The 22,014-nt window shown below is 35.4% G+C and overlaps 2 protein-coding genes across 6 annotated transcripts; one reads left to right on the forward strand and one right to left on the reverse strand.

Moving 5' to 3' along the window:
• Positions 1-1,471: 1,471 nt before the first annotated feature.
• LOC141646993 (uncharacterized) lies at positions 1,472-5,180 on the reverse strand. Of its 5 annotated transcripts, XR_012545657.1 has the most exons (5): positions 4,986-5,175; positions 2,311-4,245; positions 2,090-2,206; positions 1,589-1,927; positions 1,472-1,538 (listed from the first exon to the last, which is right to left on the reverse strand). XR_012545657.1 is itself a non-coding variant. In XM_074455020.1 (4 exons), exons 3-4 carry the CDS (start codon positions 3,970-3,972, stop codon positions 2,141-2,143), a joined length of 1,728 nt encoding a protein of 575 aa, XP_074311121.1. In that variant the 5' UTR covers positions 3,973-4,330; positions 4,494-4,719; positions 4,832-5,145; the 3' UTR covers positions 1,472-2,140. The 5 variants fall into 5 exon arrangements, 2 of the variants coding, with proteins under 2 accessions (XP_074311121.1, XP_074311120.1); XR_012545655.1 differs by having other exon boundaries at positions 1,589-2,206; positions 4,986-5,180; XR_012545656.1 differs by having other exon boundaries at positions 1,472-1,927.
• Positions 5,181-7,003: 1,823 nt separating this feature from the next.
• On the forward strand, positions 7,004-14,100 carry LOC141647026 (protein yippee-like At5g53940). Its single transcript, XM_074455057.1, has 6 exons — positions 7,004-7,365; positions 9,107-9,478; positions 10,448-10,491; positions 12,236-12,344; positions 13,355-13,410; positions 13,654-14,100. Exons 2-6 carry the CDS (start codon positions 9,383-9,385, stop codon positions 13,727-13,729), a joined length of 381 nt encoding a protein of 126 aa, XP_074311158.1. The 5' UTR covers positions 7,004-7,365; positions 9,107-9,382; the 3' UTR covers positions 13,730-14,100.
• The last annotated feature ends 7,914 nt before the right edge of the window (positions 14,101-22,014 follow it).

Here is a 22,014-nt window from a genome sequence, read left to right on the forward strand (position 1 = left end):
AAAAATTTAAATTAAAACTCAAATAATTTTATCTTAATGCTCAAAAACTATATAATCTGATGTAATATATCAGATGTATAATCCACTTACTATTTTTTATGTGGTACGTGCCCAAGAGAAAGGGAACCAACAATTAGACTAGGAGGGAGTAGTCTCTATTAAGTACTCCGTCATTTGTATTTGTCATTCATGTAAATATATACGAAGTAATATATTTTATTTGTTTCTAAATTGAGAAAGTATTATAGAAGACGTAAATCCTTAATATTGCTTATTGCTTATTTGGTCACGGCGGTTGTTGTTGGACAAGTTACCGAGTAATAATAATTCTTTACCAGCACTAATTAAAATAAGATTGACAATATATATAGTCTAGTGATTTCTGCTTTGTTCTTGGTAGATGATTAAGATTATTCTAGAGATTCAGGAGTAATGCTTTTATCATGGGAATTGACATCACTAAAGGTTGAATTTTGTGATACGTATATTTTTTTTCCTTTTTAAGACGAAATAAAATTACAAAGGGTAGGAAATTTGGATATACGAATCTTTGTGATTGTGTTGATCTTTGTCATCGGGCCAAAATTAGTATTTTTGAATCGTGTCGGAAAAAAAAAAAGGAATAAGGGACATGTGAAATTTAGATTGTATAGATCAAGTGCGACCTATAAGAAATGGAGGTCGATTTCTTTTGAGCAAATTGAGAGAATCCGGACCGCTCATTTACTACATGATTGAATGGAGGCTATCAAATTTTGAAGAGTTTTTCGAACAGCTTCACACAAAACGGTCTAATGCCAAATTCTCCAGTATCGAATGCCATCAATTCATATGCAAAGTTTGCAAATTTTTCAGTGTAACGACTCACAATGTGATTCTGATGTGGACGTGTTTGAAACTCAGGTCACCGAAAAAACACAAATTAGGTAATCAGTATTCAGTACGACAATAATACCCTTCAATGGCTTCATCGGCTTGTTATATACTCTTAGTTGCTCAAAAAAAACCGCAACAAGCAATTTTATCAAAATCAATCGAAACAAATGGATTGGGTTTTGGTACTGCTTTCCCATTAATACTCTATGTCATTCAATTAACCACCAATCCTATTTTACTCGATTAACCGCCGCCATCTTTGGGAGGAAATAATAAGTCGAAGGACCTAATTGAGTAAAACAGAGGGATCACGATTTCTCATTCTATAGGCGAAGATTCTTCTTTACAAGCAAATATGTTTTATTATGTCGCTGCATTATCCCTTGTCATTTGGGCTGCAGGAAATGAAAGAACAGAGAATATTTTTCGACACTTTGAGATACATGTCAGCTTAACGTACCAACTCTCGAATATAAATTGTGTTCATAAATCATACCTACACAGAGAAGAATAAAAATGCCTTCATGAGGAGATCACTTGCCAATGTTGCCATCTTTGTTTAGCGAACAATAAAAGGGAGCATAACAAAACAGAGTAAGAAGATTTGTGTCTATCAAATTGAAAGAAAAGAGTCTCAAATACACAAATGTTTGGCCAACACTCTCACGAGATGCCAACCATTGATCGAGCAAAGTTTAGACGAAAACATCACTAAGAAAGCGTTAATAAAAATTGTTAGTAATATAGTACATTCAACTGGTGTCTCAACACAGTTTGCAGCACATGTAAAAATACAGGGTGTGTGGCTTCAGCAGTTCACGCACATCAAAAACGGGCTGGAGTGTTTCTGAGAATTGGACCTCGATTGTTGTCTACAAGAGCATGACGGGTGAAAAGTCGAGCATTTCCCAATATATAGGGACTGATAAAAAAAAAAAGGAAATTTCCTTGCATTTATCATTGCTCGTGGGATGCAACCTTATTTCCGAAAATCAACCTAGCTTCAAAAGTCAAAACCTTTATTCCGCTTTTGGGTATGAGAGCATGCACACTGGTCACCACAAAAAGTGATGTTCCCGAATTGGCCATAGTAAAAAAGAAGAGAACGGGTGTGAAATGGAGAGGGGGAGGGGAAAACCGGGAGAATGAAGTGTCAACAGCGGTTCCGAGATACGGATGAGGGGAAAATAGGAAAGAGAGAAAAAAGACCAACCTAGAAGGTGGTATCCGTTGCAAATCATCGTCTAAACAACAGACATCTGAATCAGCGTTTCAGTTGCCTTCGAGCCAAGGCAGGGGCTTTGTTCGGAATATAAACTTTGTAGCTTACCTGCAACAAGATATAAGATACTTGTGAGATTCTATCCCCGCGTACAACTACTGCACTTCACAAATGATGGAAAATTTAAGTAATAATAAACAAATGAAACTCACCTGCACCATTTCACCACCTCTCATGACAGACATTGTCTTCTGCTGGAACTGCGAGTCCACATCGGTTTCATTGGTATTTTCATTTGAGCCGTGTTCTACTACATCAGAAGGTTGTGAAGCGGAGGCAGTACTATCTATGCGTGAAGATCCAGATCCCTTGATCGAGCGAAGATCAATAACTTTAGGGGCTGACAGGTTTGGCTGAGAGACTTCTTGAGAGGTAAACTGTTGTTTAGAGTCCCTATCTACAGGGGTTTTCAGTGTCAATGGGTTTGGCTGAGAAACCTCATGTGAGGTCAACTGTTGTGTAGAGTCTTTATTTATAGGTTTTTTCGGTGTCGACAAGTCTCGCTGAGAAAACTCTTTTGACTCCAGCTTCTGTTTAGTATCCTTACCTATATGTTGTTCTGGGTTTGTTAGAGAAGATGCTTGTGATACCGATTGTCGTCTCCATGTGTTTCGTGCTCCTATAAATTCTTTTCTTGGTGATGATAATCCTAACTTGGTTCTGCTATCAGCAAAACCACTAGGGGCAGTATACGTTTCAGTTAGACGGCTTATTCCTGACTCACGTCTAGGTAGAGAAGCATTATTACCAGCTTTCGACGAACTAGGCAAATCAGTGATATTATCCACTTCATCAGCCTTCGCCAACTTTTGAACAGATTTGAGACCACTATGTAAAGCACTTGTATGTGGGGCGTGATCAGTCTTTAAAAATGATGAACTATTCGGTTCACTATCGAGGCCCACTCTCTTATCCCCAGCATTCTTTGCTGACGATTTAACTTGGCGTTTGAGAAAATTTTCCAACGCCTTTTGTCTTAAAACTGCTGCTAAATCATCGCCATTTGAACTAGCAGTTTCAACAGAAACACCAATACCATTTCCCTTCAGTTGACCGTTCCCCCCAGAGCCAGATGTGGTCAAATTTATTCCCCCGGTTTTTTCTGTAACTACACTTTGACTTTCTGGAATTTCAGAAGACTGTACATCACAAGGAACAATTTCTCTATTTGTATCATCCAGGGATTTCAGTTTCCCAGAATTAACATCATGGGAAAATGAAGATGTCTCCCTTCTAATCACACCATCATTACTATCATTACTCCTACTAGGATACTCATCATGCTCAAAAACAATTTCAGCTTTATTTCCGTCCCAATTCGAATCTCTTATTTCAGCCTCGTCTTTTTCATGTACGACGACTATAATCGACTTTAATCGTTTTGTATTATTCTCTTCCACCATCCTAGCCTGACTATCATAGCTATGACTCTCAATATGCAAACTATAAGGGGAACGACTCTCTGACCTATGTTTTGTCTTATTCACACTCCTTTTTGTATTATTGTCCTTGACCATCCTATCCTCGCTACCATAGCTATTACTCTCACTACGCAAACTACAAGGAGAACGGCTCCTTGACCTACGCTTCCTCTTACTCAAGCTCCTTTCCTTACTCTTCTCCCTCTTTTTACTCACTCTCTTCTCCTTACCCTTCTCCCTGCCCTTCCTCTCCTTCACTTCCTCCTTCTCACTACCACCACTACGTTCACATGACGAACGACTCATAGACCGCCCACTCGAAGAACTAACACTAGGACTCCTCTTACGCTTCTTCCCATGTCGCTTCTTCTTGGACTCAGAACCCTTACTCATCTTCGACTTTTTCCGTTTCTTAACAACAGGTGAATCATCACCAGAGCTCTCACTCACCGAATTACCTCTCTTAACCCTCTTTTTACGATCCTTCCTATCTTTCCTATCTCGAGACCTCGCTCTCTTCCTACCTCTATACTCTTCCTCAGAACTAGAACGCGACAACAAAGAATTCGACTTTGAATCTTCCTCTGAACCTGAAACCGAATCATGCCGTCTTTTCGGTTTCTTGCTTTTATCCTTATTTCTTCTACTTCTCTTCTTGCTATGTTTCTGTCGAAATCACATATAAGCGCATATATACACATACACACTAACATTAAAACCTCAAACATTCAATCGAAACAACTTAAATCCACTAATCAAACAGCTAAATTACCCAAATTTAAACCCAACATCAACCAGAATAAAAAAAAGGTTAATCAATTTCCGATTAACAACCAGTTGACGTAATCAATGCACAAATATACAAACACTTACATCAAAACCTTGAACAGTCAATCGAAATAAATGAAATTCACTAATCAAACAGCTAAATTACCCAAAACTAAACCCAATTTCAATCAGAATTATATAAAATGCGTAATCAATCGCCAATTAACAACAATTTGACCTAAATTTGAAGTACCATTCAACCAAATAAAGATTGAATATCGCAAACTTGTGCATACATAACTAACATCAAAACCTTAAAAATTCAATCGAAACACTTAAAATTCACTAATCAAACAGCTAAATTACCCAAAACTAAACCTAATTTCAATCAGAATTAAATAACCCATAATCAAAAATTGCCAATTCACAACAATTTGACCTAAAATCTAAAGTTTAATTCCCTAATCAAACAGCTAAATTACACAAAATTAAACCGAACTTCAATCAGAATTAAAGAACCCATAATCAATTGCCGATTAGCAACAATTTGACATAAAATTCTAAAGTTAAATTCAATCGAATATAAATCGAATAACGCAATTAAAGGATGTAACTTTGAAATTAAAATTGGAGAATACCTGAGATTGAGATCGTTTCTTCTTGCGTTTAGAAATCGATCCAGTCCCCATTGCGAATTAAAATACCTGCAATTCAAAGAAATCAAAGAAAAAGAGGATGAACACAGAGAAAAATTGTTAGAAATTAGGTTAAACGATTGATTGATTGTGTTTATTGTGTGACTCGACCCTTGCAAATACAGTTTATATCAGTATGAGACTATGAGTATTGTTAAAGCCGTAAACCATCCGGTATCGGGATATCATATTCGAGTCCGAGTCAGATTCGGAGTCGATTAGGACTTAGAATTACAAGAGCGGTAAAAGTGTAAAACTAATATGGTTTTTTTGGGCTCTGTGTGTCACCAAATTAATTTACGTAAAAGTTTATGCTCATAAAAAATGTAAAAAAGAAAAAAAAATCAGCAACTCTTCTATAGGACCGTCCTATAGCATAGGACGGGCCCAATAGAAGAATTAGCCCAATAAAAGTGAAAACCATATAACAGTATTAACACTCCCACAAACATAAGCTACGGACTTTAGTCTTCTTCATCGCCACAATGATCGTGCCCCCACCACCTCCGCAATCACCACCGCTACACTATCTCCCAGCCACCGACCCAAATCTTCGCAGCATCAATCAATTAGACGAAACAGAATAAGAACGGCGACATCGATGGCGGCGCCATTCACCCACAAGTATGGAATTAAATTTTGAAGGTATCATATTTTAACAAATTGAAATTGACAACTAATTTATATTAACATGTTCATATTTTGTATGTTAAAGTTCTGATTTTTCAAGTCAAGATTTAGGGAATTCAAATAAAACTCAATATTTAACACATACCTTTGTCTTATATTCTCAGTTTGAAAAGCATTTGTTCTTACTTTAAAACTTACGGTTTTAGTTTGAAAACTTCATACTTTGCTATGAAACCAATTCTTTATTGTAATCTTATTTGGTGAAATAACATTTTTAGTTTGATTACTACCAATTTTAATTTGAAAACATATTTTTGGAAAGTAGGAATTCAAGCTCAAGATTATATTAGTTTGAGAACTTAATGTCTTATATTAAGGACTCACTCTCTTAAAATGACTAGCTAGAGTCTACTGAGAGGAGCGGCAATGCGGCATGGAGTAGAATCACCGGCCGATTTTTGATTGAAGACGAGAAGGTGGTTTTTTGTTTGAAGAGAAGCAGTTCATGGCACCATCTAGAAATTTAGGTAGTTGGGTTTTGTATTTCTTTGTTGGGATGTATTTGGTTTTTTTTGGGCTTTTACTTAATGGGCTGGTCTTATGATATGAGACCGTTCTATTAAACAATTTGTGAAAAACAATATATTACAGAGTATGAAATGTTCTCAATATTTAACTATTTATCAAGAAAAACCTATATCTACTTCCACCTTGATACCCAAGACCGTAAGAGTTTTTGGAGATACATTTTGACGGTGGAAAAAAAGTTATTATCCAGTTTGTTTAGTTGTTATCCACTTCGTAACACATGAGTATTAGAGTATTGTTTAAGACAAACATATACGTCTTAAATTTTAAAATTAATTAAATAAAATAGTTAACATAAAAACAGGAGAAAAAAGAATATACATTGGATGTATTACCTCAGATTTTATTTGTTTTTGAGCATATGTGTATTTTTTTTGAGCTTATTACCTCAAACTTTATTTGTTTTTGAGAAAAAAGAATATACAGGAGAAAAAAGTTAATAAGTTAAATTTCAATTTTTTTTCGTCAAAACTTAAATTTAACTTAAGGTTATATGTAATTTTTTTGAGTTTTATTGAAATTTTTTGAGCTTAATGTTTGTGTGAATGAACTCAAAAACTTTATAGTAAAACTCATGATTTTTAAAACAAAACTCAAAAACTTTATAACAATGCTAAAAAACTATACAATTATTGTCAAAAGTATAATTCACTTAGTGCAAAAACAGAATCTTTGAAAATTAGATAAAAATATTATATCCCTTTTATCTATTCAAATAAAATAAAATAAAATGTTATTTGACTCATTTCATCCTCAAGAGATGACCAAAATATGGTCTTACTGGAGACCAACCGATTAAGGAAAACAGAAAAGTTGTTTATCGTGTCAACAGAAGACATCATAAAACATAAAACATCATAAACCTTGATGAACAGCTGCATTTTTAACCCAATCCCTCTTCTCATTTCTCAAATCTTAATTTAGGGTTTACTCAACTAATCTCAAATCCCAATAATTTAGCTACAAATCCCCACTTTCTTCCCCTTCTATACTTATAATTTACACAAAAATGGGAAGAATATTTGTAATAGAATTAGAAGGTAGAACTTATAAATGCAAATTCTGTAAAACCCAGCTTGCTCTTTCAGATGATCTTGTTTCCAGGGTAATATTTTTTCACCCAATTTAAATTTACTGTGTTTATGATTGTTTTTAATTGCTGTTTTCTGGGTTTTTACTTATTGCTGTTATTAATTGATTTTCCTGTGTTTTTGGATGATAAAGTTAGTTTTTTTTCTTGTTTATTTTGATTATTTATATGTTTGGACTTTTTTTTATTAATTATAGCACAAATTCTTACTTGTGACGGTCACAAGTTATGATGGCACTCACAACCGGGTTGAAGTAATGTTAAAAAGGAAAGGGGGTTGTGAGACGTTTTAACTTAAGACGGTCACAAGCAAGACTTGCTGAATTTGTAGTTACTTTTGATTCATGTTTGTGGTTTTTATGTTTGAGTTTAATTTACAGTTTTCTCAGGCAAAAGAAGCTAACTTTATAAGATTTAGATGTTCCTCACTAATCACTCAATTAGCTTGTGTTTGGGTGATCAGTTGATAATGTTTTTTTTTTTTTTTTTTTTTTTTTTTTTTTTTTTTTTTTGATGACGAGGAGTAGTTATTCTAGCTAGCATAAATTTGAACCATATAACATGGGAAAAAGTGATCTTAAGCTAAAGACGGTCTCAAATGAGATATTTGTCTTTCCTTTAGCTAAGGAAGAGAAGGTGATGGAAAATTCTTTCGACTCACTATCATCCATGTCACAGTTTTATTTTAATTTAAACCAGACATTCAACTGTATGGAGGTGTTTTTCAGCTACAGTACAATTCTTATTTCATACGGCAGATCTAAAACAATCCATATACCAGTTACTGATGAGCATTAATTAGTATTTTTAGTTTAGCGTCATTGTGGACTTGCTAAATCCCGCACACATTTTTACATAATCCCGCACATTTTTACACCTTATTCCGAATCTACCTCTTTCACTTCTCACCCACAAACAACCCTAAAGAGAGAGAAAGGAGAGACTTGTAACACCCGCCCCTCCAGACGACCCACCAGTCGACCGGCGACGGAGAAGGGGGGAGGGGGTTGGGTCGACGGCGAAGTGGGTAGGGTGGTGTGTTGACGGTGAAGAGGTTGGATATGGTGGATGTGACACATATTTACATCGAATTATGGTGGGTTGTGTGGTCGACGGCGAGGCTAGGTAGGGTAGGGTGGTTGAAGTCGATGGGGTCGGGGTGGTCGCAGAGGAGGGGGTAGATCAACGGTGACATGGGTAGGGTTTGTCGATGGAGAAGCGGTTGCGGAGGTTTGATGGGACGACACAGATTGGTCGAGTGTGGTGGATTAGGATTTATACTTTTAAGATTTGCACATCATTAATATTTATCAGTTCACTCCATTGTATTTTGATATGAAACAAAAAAATGAAATGGAAAACTAATAAAAAAATTTATTTAAGTTGTGAATTTTTTTAGTGAATGCTTTTTGTCATGAAGCTAATAGTAAGCATGTGTCAAGTTATTCTCTACAGTAATAATTATTGCATTACTGAAAAATTTAGCAACTTATACTTTATAATTTAATATTAATTTTATTTTATTTTAATGAAAAAAACATAATCATGAATTTATTTAAAAAATTAGAGTTTATTTATAAAAATATATTTATTGAAAAGATAATAATGTAATGAAAGAAAATTTTATTTATTACCTTATTTAGCTAGATGCCTTTTGGAGGGAAAACTAAGAGAATTTTTATTCTCTTAGTAGTAGGGGAGATATTTAGCTAGATGCTTTTTGGAGGGAAAACTAAGACAATTTTTATTCTCTTAGTAGTAGGGGAGATTTGACTCGTTTCATCTTCAAGACTGATGGAGACCAACCGATTAAAGAAAACAGAAAAGTTGTTTATCGTGTCAACAGAAGACATCATCATAATCATAAAACATAAAACATCATAAACCTTGATGAACAGCTGCATTTCTAACCCAATCCCTCTTTTCATTTCTCAAATCTTAATTTAGGGTTTACTCAACTAATCTCAAATCCCAATAATTTAGCTACAAATCCCCACTTTCTTCCTCTTCTATACTTATAATTTACACAAAAATGGGAAGAATATTTGCAATAGAATTAGAAGGGAGAACTTATAAATGCAAATTCTGTAAAACCCAGCTTGCTCTTTCAGATGATCTTGTTTCCAGGGTAATATTTCTTCACCCAATTTAAAATTACTGTGTTTATGATTGTTTTTAATTGCTGTTTTCTGGGTTTTTACTTATTGCTGTTATTAATTAATTTTCCTGTTTTTTTTGTATGATAAAAGTGAGTAATTTTTTTTCTTGTTTATTTTGATTATTTATGTGTTTGACTAATTTGTAGCACAAATTATTGCGTGTGACGGTCACAAGTTATGATGGCACTCACAAATGATTGAAATAATGTTAAAAAGGAAAGGGGGTTGTGAGACGTTTTAACTTAAGACGGTCACAAGCAAGACTTGCTGAATTTGTAGTTAATTTTGATTAATGTTTGTGGGTTTTTTGTTTGAGTTTAATTTACAGTTTTCTGAAGGCATAAAGAAGCTAACTTTATACTTGTATAAGATTTAGATGTTCCTACACTAATCACTCAATTAGCCTGTGTTTGGGTGATCAGTTGATTATGTTAACTAGGTTGGGAGCTCAAATCAAATTTTATAAACAATGAAGAAAAAGAATGGGAAATCGAAATAGTTAGTTTTGTTTAAGACCGTCTTTTAAGATTACAACATATGGAGTAGTTATTATAGCTAGCATCAAATTGAACCATATCGCGTGGAAGAAAGCCATCTCAAGCTAAAGACGGTTTCAAATGAGATACTCCGTATTTTTCTTTCCCTTAGCTAAGGAAGAGACGGTAATGGGAAATTATTTGGACTCACTATCATTCATGCCACAATTTTGTTTTAATTTAAACAAGACATTCGAATGTATGTATGAAGGTGTTTTCTCATTTTTAGACGGTTCTAAGTGTGAAACGGATCTAAAACAATCCATATACGAGTTAGTAATGACTAATGAGTATTAATTAGTATTTGTGGTTTAGCGTGATTGTGTTTTTACTACTTATGATTACTTGCTTATATGGTGTGTTATTGTGGTCTAACTTACCTTATTCTGATGCTATCCACAGGCTTTTCATTCTCGACGAGGAAAAGCATACCTGTTTAACAATGCGTAAGCTTCGTGTAACTCTGCTATGTTATGAAGTGTTCGCTTATTTGAAAAATTACTTCTTTCTTGGTTTATGCATATGTACTCGTTTTGTTATAGCGCACGTAATTCTATGAAAATAAAAGAGTTGCTCCTCAATGCTCCTTTCTTCTTTCTTCTTCTTTTTTTTTGAGTCAATATGGCATGTGTTTTATATTTTGATTGGGAAAGAGCCTCTTAGGATGTAATGGTCATTTCGCTAAGAACTTAGTTCATGTTGACAAGGATTTGGCTTTTTGATAGGTAGTTTGCTCATATTCGCTCTATGGCTCAGTATCTCTTCCATCATGTGTTACTGGCACGTCGAGTGTTTAACACAACATATCGACAATTTTTGGCCGAAAACATGAAATTTTCACAAAAGTAGCCTTTGAATTGTTCTCATCTTGCTATAGCTGCAAACATTAGGTAGACCAACTTGTGAAGTAGTTAATGGAGTTAGGAAGCATTGACCAGATGAATATTTTAGGTCTTTTTATTAGAAACAGTTCACTTTACTCTATTTTTGGGTTTCACTTCAGTTACAAGATGCTTGGACATTTTCTCCCTTCGTCAGCAAACAATTTTTCACGTTGGTATGCTAAGATACAGAGTATAACATAGTCAAAGTCCATCTAAATTAGATGGTTTTCATTATAATGAAGTGGAAAAATCAACAAAAGAACTAATAAATGGATTGTCACTTAAATTTACGAAAAGAGTAGTTTTATCATGCTTCAAAACATATGAATCTGATGAAACTATGAAAGTTTGGTTCATAGTACTTTAGCTCAACAAAGTGGGAAAGAACTCAAATTTTAGGTCACCAAAGTGGTATTTGTGAAATCTCTTGGCACAGTGTAATTACATAAAACCTCAGGACACAATGGATTTTTTCCTTAAATACGGAATATGATTGCTGATGAGTTGATCTTCTTTCCTATTTTGTTTACTTTTTGGAAGTATATTTTTGTTTTGACTTTTGAATGATAAAAAGCTTAAAACTTGAAAGAAGTGTAGAACTGTTGCCAAATCTTGGGCCATTAAACGTATTGTGGACTTGTGGTTACACGGATTGTTATAGGCACACGAGATGTTTCACCTTGTATCACCTGAGTATAGCAATAACGAGATTCGTTCACTTGCTTGCTAGCCTCTCTCTCTCTCTTGTTATGGATGGAAAAGCCAGTTACTCAGTCTTGAACTATAAAGCGCAATATTTACTGAACTTTTAGGAGTTAGGACTTATGTACTTATGTTCATTGGTTATAAGCATCACTGTAGTCAAATACTTGAGAACCTGAATAATTTTCCCACGTTTGAGGATGCCTAATAGCGAGAAAGTTCAGCAAGATTTTAGTTCTATTTAACCAAGTATTGCTGTAGAAGATAATAGGAGATTTTCTGATCAGCTCTATTGTTCAGAATTCTCCTCATAAGTGGACAAGTGGGGCTTAATGTTCAGAAATGTCCTCGTACGAAAAGGATAAGTAGGGCTTATTGACTGACTCGAGGGATTACGATGTAATCTGTGTTTTCTGCAATGGGGGTTGGCAGCTTGGCGCCTTGGTGGGTGGTTACTCTTACATGATCAGCAAGAAAACCATGTACACTTCCTCTCATGCTAAGTGTGTTAATGCATCTGACTTCTTGATAATGGATTACTGTGATTTTTCAAATGTTCTTTTATATGCATTGGAAACTGAGTCATGTAACCTTTGTATCGCAGGATAAACACCGTCTTAGGTGCCACGGAAGAAAGACAGATGCTTTCTGGGCTGCATACTGTTGCTGATATATTTTGTTGCTGCTGTGGCCAGATTGTTGGTTGGAAATATGTACTCTTCTCTCTCCTTTCTTTTCCCATCCAAAATCTCCTCCCCCGCGGTTGAGCTTTGATTGTTTTAGTGACCGTCAATTATACTACTCCTTGCATTCCACTTTTGTTGGCACCATGTTTTTTTTGGGTTTGTTCCAAAATATTTGTCCCTTGTCCGATCTTTCTATCTTACAGTCCTTCTAGAAAAAAAATATGCTACAGGCAGCCGCAACTGTCAAATTTGATTAAATTTGATTAGGTGTCTGACTGTCAAACAAGCTAATACATAAAAGTTAGTACTTGTTATTGGCCTAAAATGTAAGTATTAGAGTGTCGTGTCGTACCGTATCAAACTTGTAAGAGTGTCTGATATGCTAAAGACTGTCGTAACTTATAAATAACCATGTTCATGCATTAATCATTATCTAATTTGAAACTGGTAGAAAGTGTTTCTTGAATTACTTGTTAATGAGACTATGCTTCTACATTTAGGGCAACACACGGCTCTTCTATGAAACATTTTCATGTTTTTGTCTTTAAAGATTCCCCCTATGATCTGGTTAGGTGGTAGTGGTACCCCCAGTGCCTTGGAGGCTCTTGCCTGTGGTGAGGCAATGGGCCCTTGATGCTCGTCCAAGTGATAGAATGGGTGAGGGGATGATCAAACACGCAGCCTTAGCCCTGTGTTAACTATTAAGACCAATGATGGGTTGTTTCCGGATGACCCATAATGAAACTTGTGTAGCAAATGCATTGAGACTCGGAGGTGTCTTTCTATTTTAGCCTCAAAAACATAAAAAGAAAAGACATCCAAAATCAGGGGTCCGCTACTTCACGATGAAGAAGCATAGAGATATTAATTAGTGAGTCATTTTGCATAGTGAACGCTAAAATGGAAATAAGGTGTGCGGTATATATGTAGTTAATTAACTTGGATTCTTGATTGCGTTAGTTGAGATACGGAAACATGGTTACGTGTACATTCTCCAATACCGGTACCGAGTAACTTCTCTGTGTGATTATTGCCAGGAAGCCGCTCATGATAAAAGCCAGAAATACAAAGAAGGCAAATTTGTTCTTGAAAGGTTTTTTTCTATCTTTCTTTACATCTCCCTCTCCATTAACCCATTCGCAAATTCTCGTTTAAGACAGGAGTATCCGTCTTAGATATTAGCAAAAAACTTGTCGTATCTATGCAAGTGGAATACTATTTGGCCCGTTTTAATGTTAAGACGGATATATCCTTCTTTAAGAGAGACTAATTGCAATTCACAAATTACTGTCACTTACTTTTTTATTGCTCTTTTGCCTTGAATGAATTTAAACAGAAGCAGGATCATCGATGGCTTAGACACCGAGTTCTACATAGATGCTCGTCCAATGAGTGATTCCGAAGATGTTTAGATATGTTTACGATCATGAATCTCATGCTTCCGTTGTTTTCTGGGTTCAGGATTGTAGTACACTAGTACCCCATGCATTTTGTACATGTATATATGAGCGCGACTTATTTGAGGATGTATTTTACGCGTGTTGCATGCTCTGTACTTCTTCATTGTAGTTGCATTATCGTGTTGTGATCCGGATGTAAGTTGCAAACAGTCCAACCTCAAGACGGAGGAGAAGATACGGCTTTTAGTTTGACGATGACAATAAGATTGTGCGGTTGTATGTCTTGTAACTTTAAAATAAATGAGCTATAATTCTGTGAACTTTCAAAGTACAATTATGTATGTTGAGTCTACTTGTGTTCCAAGTCTCATTTTTCAAGTTCACACTTTCTTAGTTACTAACTTTCTATACTACTATTTCATTGTTGTGATGCACGAAGTACTACGTACAATAAGAATATATCCATTTTTACATTATGAACATGGTATAAAAACGTGGCATAATCGGTGGTGATAGTTACGGTTGTGAGGTTTTAAGATCGGATGGTTGCGGATGTAATGGACTTGATCGGAGCTAATCCCTTGTAAATCCCTTGTAAGTAAAACACCCAGGCAGTGGCGGAGCCAGGATTTTAAGGCAGCAGAGCAAAAAATTTCAACGGTTGGGAAATATTATAAGGAGGCCTGAAAAATTTGAAAATTTTAACTAAAAATTTCGAAATTTTCAAACTTCAGCGAGGGCGACCGCCCCTGTTAGTCCCCTCCCCCTCGCTCCACCACTGCACCGGGTAATATTGTGAAAACATTTGAGCAAGAATGTTTAATCTTCGGACTCATTCTTTGGATGATAAGATCATCGTTGCGTTGCATATGAAACGGTTCATACATTCTTCTTAAAAACCGTCTTAAGTTAAGGTGGTATACACAAATAAAGGGTGTCACGTGAGAAGTATTAACTACTAAGTTAAAGACGGTATTAACTAAACCAGCTTAAATTTACAATATATGCATTAATTGTATTGGTTATTGTGTAATTTAGTTCTTAATTCTTAAATTAATACCCAAATTAAAAGGTATTTAATACTTAAATACAACCATTAGAGCATCCACAATGGTAAGTTTAGTTCTTTCTTACTTTACCTTCTTACATAAGATTTTCAGCTTTAGAATATTTGTAATTTCTACAAACTACTACAATGGTAAGCTACTAACTTAGTGTTGTGGCTTAAATGCACCATATGTCAACTACCTTCCACAACACTCTTTTAATTAATACATTTACTTATTTTACCTAGAAAATAAAAATTAAAAATATTTAGTGTTGTTTTAATTCGTAGATTTTTTCTTGTAGGCTCATTTGAGCTACTAGCTCCATGGAGATTCTTTTATTCAATTTAAGTTTAAGATACGAAAAAGTCTTTAATGATTAAGCAAGTAACTTAAAAACTCTTTTTATTTGCAAGCAAGTCTTTTTGCTTAATCATTGAAGATGCTCTTAGCATTACCCAATACAAATGCAAATGCAAAAGACGGTATGATTTAAACGAGCGTCCAATGAGGATTGGCGACCTGTACGCGAGGTCTCACTGTCAAGTGAATGGGACTCGTGTGTGAAAGTCATGTATTTGTCAAACGCGGCGTTGATTAGTACCGCTCTTCACGTGACACCTCACACTTGTCCTCTTTTTGTTCTATCAATCTTAATGTCAATTTAATTTAGCGGAGGCGTTATTACGGGCCGAACAGAGTCAGTATTTAAATTTGTGGGCGGAAATTTTTGGCAAAGGTAAACAGTAATGGCAGAAGAGAAAGTTGAAAATTTAAGAAAATAGGTCAAATAGATAAGTATCATTTAATAGGATATGTTGTCTAATACGGAGTACAAATGGTTCCATTTATTATCTATAAAAAGGCCTTGTTTTTTTAGACTGAAATTGTCTGAACTGAACTGAATTAAACTAAATTGAAATAAAAATAAAAAGATAATAATAATAAAAAGATAATAATAATTCTCTTCACTTGGGGAGCTGGGTTCGGATGCTGTTGCCTTGCTTAAGCGGATCCAGAAATTCTCGGTATCTCAGGATGCAGGGGCTCGGGTGGCCGCTTACATTTTTACTAGACTTAGCTTGTTTCTCGGCTCCCCACCAATTTCATGTAAACTTTTGTTTTTCATTTAATGAAAGCTGCGCGCATCCTATAATAATAAATAAATAAATAAATAAATAAATAAATAAATAAATAAAAAATAATAATAATAATAATAATAATAATAATAATAATAATAATAATAATAATAATAATAATAATAATAATAACAATTCACTGATACACCCCAAAATAAAAATAGATAACAAATGACCGGGACGAAAAAAGTACAAATTGTTCCATTTATTATCTATACAAAGACTAAGAAATCTAATTGATTATAGGCAAATTCTCATTTGTGACGGCGATACCCGTTACAAACTTGTGACGAATACTGTTTCCTCTCACAAATGACCCATTGAGAGGTGAGTGGGAAGCACATGGGAGGTGTCTCACCTTGTCCCCTCTCTCCTTTTTGTGACAAGTCACAAGCTTATGACGGAATTAGCCCGTCATAAGCAAGATTAGCTGTTGATTATAAATGGGTGATCGCCTGATCGGTATCACCATCTCAACATTGAACTGTAAATCTATAACCACATAAATCACACAGTTAAGAAATGAAAAATTTGGAGGGATTAGGGAGTAGGGGTGGGGTGTTAATGAGACGAGATAGTTCACGAGCTACTCGAGATTGGCTCGGTCACAGCTCGGCTAGAGAGCTTAACGAGTCAAACCGAGTAAAGGTTGGCTTGACTCGAAAAGTTCGCGGGCGGCTCAAACTTGTGTGATTACATAAGATATTGTTCATATTTTATAAATATATTTTATCATAATTATATTTTTGTATCAATATCAAACGTCTTTGTGATTTGCGAAATTTTTTTACATATAAGTTTCAAGCCTTATTATTGAAAATATCAAAAGAAAAAAATAAAAAAAATAAACAATTTTATATAGACTCGATTTGGGCTCAAGTTTTGGTTCGAGCTCGCGTTAAAGCTCGCAAGCTTTATAACGATCACATTTTTTCAAGCTCGGATAAGCTCGAGCTCGAGTTTTGGTTCTTGAGCACAAGCACTACTACAGATACAGCCTATAACAACGGGTAAAAACCGTTGTAAAATAAAAAAGCGGACGTTGTTAAAGCGGCCGTTGTAGAAGGTATTTACAACGGTTTGCTTATTTAGTGAAACCGTTGTTAAAAGTATTCACCACGGTTAAAAGCCGTTGTTGTTGGGTGTTCTCCGTTGTGGAAAGTGTCTCAAAATTTTGGAGGGAATAATATAACAACGGTTGTCCTATGTATAACCGTTGTTGTAACTTTCCCTCCAAAATTATGAAGTCTTTTCACAACGGGTTTATGTTACATACCCGTTGTTGAAATTATTAGTAACAACGGTTCTTTGTTTAATACCCGTTGTTGTAATTTTACCTCCAAAATTGTGAATACTTTTAACAACGGTTCTTCGATTAAAACCTGTTGTTGAATATTATGCGCGGGTATTTGTGAATGTCATTCACAACGGTGTTATTTTTATTAACCCGTTGTTAAAGGTATTCACAACGGTTTTTTTTTAGTAACCGTTTTTATTACGAACTCCTAATGTTTTGAAAAATTTAATTTGTTTCATGCCATTCAAAACCTCGATATATCAGAAGACAAAGATAAATCACAATTTGGGTTCATCGAACTCAATACATTCAATTCAACCACAACAAGAAATGATCATCATATATATATATATACTTACAAGGAGTTGAATTTACATGAACTAATCATTCCCTAACTTCAACAAAAATTTACTAATAAGTTGATCTAAACTCTGAGTATCATGCATTTCTAATATATTCTAAGACGTAGTTGCCCCACATGTCTCTTACCTCGTCTATATCTATATTTGAGTCTCGCTCAACTGTTTCGACGGGTTGATTGCATCTCGGAAAAAACAAAGAGAAGACATTATGGTATATATAGCGAGCAAGCAAGACAACATAACAACATCATGGCATATATAGCAGCAAGCAAGACAACATTAACTCTAATTTAAAAAAAGTAATAAACACATTATTAAATTACTAACCTTTGGAGGAATAATGATATATCTTCGCCTAATAATCTCCAACATGAACCGACAAACGTAGTATCCACATTGTATGCTATCCGGTGGCGAGGCTATTATTACATAAAAACAAACAGACGAGAGAAGGCTTACATCAGAATCTTGAACTTTAGGTATTGTATTAGTATTAAACACAGATTTTGCACTTAATATTATTGTATTTGAGCACGTACCCCTGTTATCGTAATAAAATCGGGGCCAACATCAGAATCTTTCGTGGGTTGATCCTGCTCGTTTGCTCTTTTCTTCTCAAAGGCCCTTTTTTTTAAAAAAAAAAAAAAAAAAAAGGAGGCGTAAACTCATTTTGGTAGGGGCAAAAATGAGCTTTTTTCTATAAATAAAAATTGAAACTTAATGTTATTATAAATAAATCAATATTATAAACTTACTTATTAATCAAGCGCTTAAAAGTCTCGCTTGGTTGATGATGTAAAGAGTCCAACAGAAAACTTTTTCTTTGTCGGCATGATGGTGCTAGCACCCAATGAGTCCTACATCAAGAGACATCATCATTATTAACAAGTACATATACTCCCTCCAAGTTTTATCAATCTTCCCCTTTCAATAAAATACTCCTCACATATATTAGAGAAAGGGGAAGATACATATCACTTGGAGGGAGTATTAGTTATGAAAATGCAATTGTAGGGGAAACGTAATATTAATTTGTTTATTACCCTTTTTCATTATAAACGCCAAAAATCAGCTTCTTGTTTGTCGTCAATTCTTTGAGCAATATAATCTACCCGTTGATCGAACGAGAAATCCAAAATAAATAAAGATAAAACATAGGGGCACGGGAACCGTAGTGATCGGATGGAATTTTCTTCTCGGGGATCACTCTCAATTGCAATATCCTACATTATTACGGTATTAATTCCGGTATTTAAAACACTATCTACCTAGTAGTCAGAATATTAGACTATGAAATTATTTATTAAGAAACTTACTTCATCCAAACAAATATGTGTGATATATCAATCGGTCTAGTCCGGCCCATACGGCTAGCGAGATCCCATGATATACGACTTGGCGCTCGGCCCCTAGAATATCCTCCTCGAGCGGAATAATTATCAGTTGCTCGGAGGCTATGCGATGGCCAGCCTCCTCATACAGTCTCATCATCGTCTCCGTTCTTACTTTTTGCATGTAATCCTTCCCTTTATATATTGTGGAGTTTATACTCCTAACTTTCACGGTAGGGAAAGAATGAGTCTTTGATGTGGTGCTACTACCACCAGCCTACACATGTAGTATAGATAATTAAAATAATAACAAATCCAAAGGTAATAACATATCCTAGTTGGAGTAATAAAAATAAAAGCGTACTTAATTAAATACATACCTCATCAAGTTGTTGTGAAGTCGAGGTCGTTGGCATGTCTGTGGACTTAGGCTTATCCGCCAAAGCCGCCTTTTTTGTTCCCTACAAAAAAAAAATAACATATAAAAACATTCAACAATTAAAAATGTAACACATATATATATATATATAAAGGTGTTTCTTCTAACCCTAATCGCTTTCCGCTTCTCAAAGGAGATATCTTCGCCAAGAAGATGTGAGTATCGAGCCATTGGATGAAACTTCCAAGCGCATCTCCCAGAATGGTAATGTCGTCACGAACCGGGACAGCGGTGGAAGTTTTTCATGGCCTGGATTGACTGTAGTTATCTCTACTATTCTATGATTCGGCAAAAGTTTTTCGCCATGAACTACGATTTCGCGCTGCAGGTTTGTTTTCTACGAGACCCCGGCCAACACGCACATGTGGCTTTTCGATTCTATTAGGGTCAAGAAGAATAATGGCCTCTTGTTTACGGCTTTGAGGAATATACACATACATACATTATTATTATATCTTTGCAAAAACGGTTCAGCATTCAAAAGATTTTGCAAAAACGCTTTCTGTCTCAGGCCGATTTTTGCACAAACTTCAGCATTCATATAAATTTAACTAATTAAACACTTCATGCATACCTTACTGAAAACAGGGAACTGACTTGAAGGGGATGTATCTCGTTTTCCATCACCGTCTTCTCATCAAGTTGCATCTCCTTTTCGGACCCATTATTTACCTAATAAAATTAACCAATTCAATGGCACCATGTCGAAGTTGGCGGTGAACACACCCCCGATCTTACAAAAAAAAAAAAAAAAAAAAAAAGAAAAATAAGGAAGTATTAGGTACTTGATCGGCTTTAGTTGTTACAACTTCAGAAGCATTATTAGGTACCTGATCCTTCTGAATCTCGTTGACCGATACTTCCTTCTCATGTATTGCCAAGGTAGTAGCGGCCTCTTCACCAATCTGTTGTACCTTATTATTACCCCCTTTAGAAATGACATCCTCCATCATCTTCACTTCTTCTTCGGAAAGCTTACCTCCAAAGATTCGGCTTTAGTAGTACGGATGCCATTAATCAAGTCGCTTGCCAAGAATGTAATGTGTCAGCAATTTTTATCCCAACAATAACATGTGAATTGAACTTAAATGAAAATAATAGAATAAATGTTACATTGTCAGCCTTCTCGGACTTAGTCTTCCTTTTCTTCTTTATCTGGCAGTTTTCCCATAATATTTCGTTACTCCAACCTGTAACGGGACGCCCCTCAAACGACTTGGATGTTCGGGTCGGCCGATCGCTCTAGCAAGAACGTCATTACGACCACTGGGAGTGAATTTCCCTTCTTCTACCTCTTTCAATACGTTATCCTATAATATATTAAATAAACTTCAAATTATATTTGTGACTAAAATAATAAAGTTAGTAATGAACTCGTCTTAATAAAATAATGCTTACTATGTTGGCCAAAACTTCCACATCGTATTTGTCATGCGACGATAGGGATCCTTTAGGCGTGTGCCCATGTTTATAAGTTACATGCCGATCCACCTCTTTCACTCCCTTTGCCACCTACACATTAACATGGTAACATTTATACACGTAAATGTGTATCAATGCAAGTCCAAGTGTGATTAAAAAAATAAAGTCTCACAGGGGAATAATGCATGCTACTTACGAGGTCCTCTTCTATCTTTCAGAACCGACTCGAGAACCATAGAATTTCCCCTTCTTGCATGAAATGTTAGCACGATTTCTTGTGCTAACGGACTTCAAATAATTATATAAAAGCGCAAGTTGATGAGATAATAAAAAGATTATATAAAGGACTCATTAATTAAAAAAATGATAGGTAAATCGTTAAAAGGCGAGGATATTTAACCGAAACTTCTCAGTAGTTCTCATCTTTTTGAAAAGATCCCATTCTTCCTGCTTGATGGTGGGACACTTGTTTTCCGGTGGGCTCTTACGCATCTCCCCGTTGCCTTGTCCACATACAACCAATCCCTAGCAACGGCACACTTCCACCGCCCTGTGGACCTCCGCCGCCTTATGCATTAAATACTCATCATGGCTTATATCGGGTATAATAAAGCCTTCCTTTATACGAGCCAAGTATAACTCCGCCAATTTTGGATTCAAAGTTCTAACATCATCTAAATGGATAGGCACAAACTGTCTTGTGCAAGCACCAATCCAATTGGAGAAAAGACCCGCATTTGGACCAAAGAGGGAAACCCTTCTCACTCCATGTTATTTCGAACTACTGTTTAGCGGCTATAGCGCAAGGACTCTCTTGCACTTCGTAGCACCCTCTCACCAGGCTTATTATCACCAGGCTCATTATTCTTTTGACTTCTTTTACGTTTTTCACCCATGATAATCCTAAAACCCAAATATGAATGATATATGAAATGAACAACTTAACAACGTACATGCAGAGTATTATCTAAAACCCTAAACCCTAATAGGAATGAAAATTTAAAACAACAGATTGAGCTTCTAAAATCCTAAACCCCGATAAGAGGAGTAAAGTAGATGATGCGGGATGATAAAGATAACAAAGAAAACGAAAAAAAACAAACGGATGCACGAAAAAAGAAACAAGATGATCATCTTAAAACCCTAATGACGAAACACAAAATTAAAGTGAACATACCTGTTGATGATGATGATAAAGAGAACGAAAGGGGAAGGCAACGGAATCGGGCCGGAAATCGGGCGACGGATACGGCGACGAGAA

The sequence above is a fragment of the Silene latifolia genome, chromosome 3 (assembly GCF_048544455.1).
Source record: "Silene latifolia isolate original U9 population chromosome 3, ASM4854445v1, whole genome shotgun sequence".
Lineage (NCBI taxonomy): Eukaryota > Viridiplantae > Streptophyta > Magnoliopsida > Caryophyllales > Caryophyllaceae > Silene > Silene latifolia.

What these genes read in the sequence shown, in the direction of transcription:
- LOC141646993 (XM_074455019.1), bottom strand. Translation starts at nt 5,036, where the DNA reads ATGGGGACTGGATCGATTTCTAAACGCAAGAAGAAACGATCTCAATCT. An exon ending in AGAAACGATCTCAATCTCAG is followed by an intron (nt 4,246 to 4,985) that starts GTATTCTCCAAT and finishes TGATTTCGACAG; the next exon opens with AAACATAGCAAGAAGAGAAG. An exon ending in GAGGTGGTGAAATGGTGCAG is followed by an intron (nt 2,207 to 2,310) that starts GTGAGTTTCATT and finishes ATCTTGTTGCAG; the next exon opens with GTAAGCTACAAAGTTTATAT.
- LOC141647026 (XM_074455057.1), top strand. Translation starts at nt 9,383, where the DNA reads ATGGGAAGAATATTTGCAATAGAATTAGAAGGGAGAACTTATAAATGC. An exon ending in GCATACCTGTTTAACAATGC is followed by an intron (nt 10,492 to 12,235) that starts GTAAGCTTCGTG and finishes TTTGTATCGCAG; the next exon opens with GATAAACACCGTCTTAGGTG. An exon ending in GGCAAATTTGTTCTTGAAAG is followed by an intron (nt 13,411 to 13,653) that starts GTTTTTTTCTAT and finishes GAATTTAAACAG; the next exon opens with AAGCAGGATCATCGATGGCT.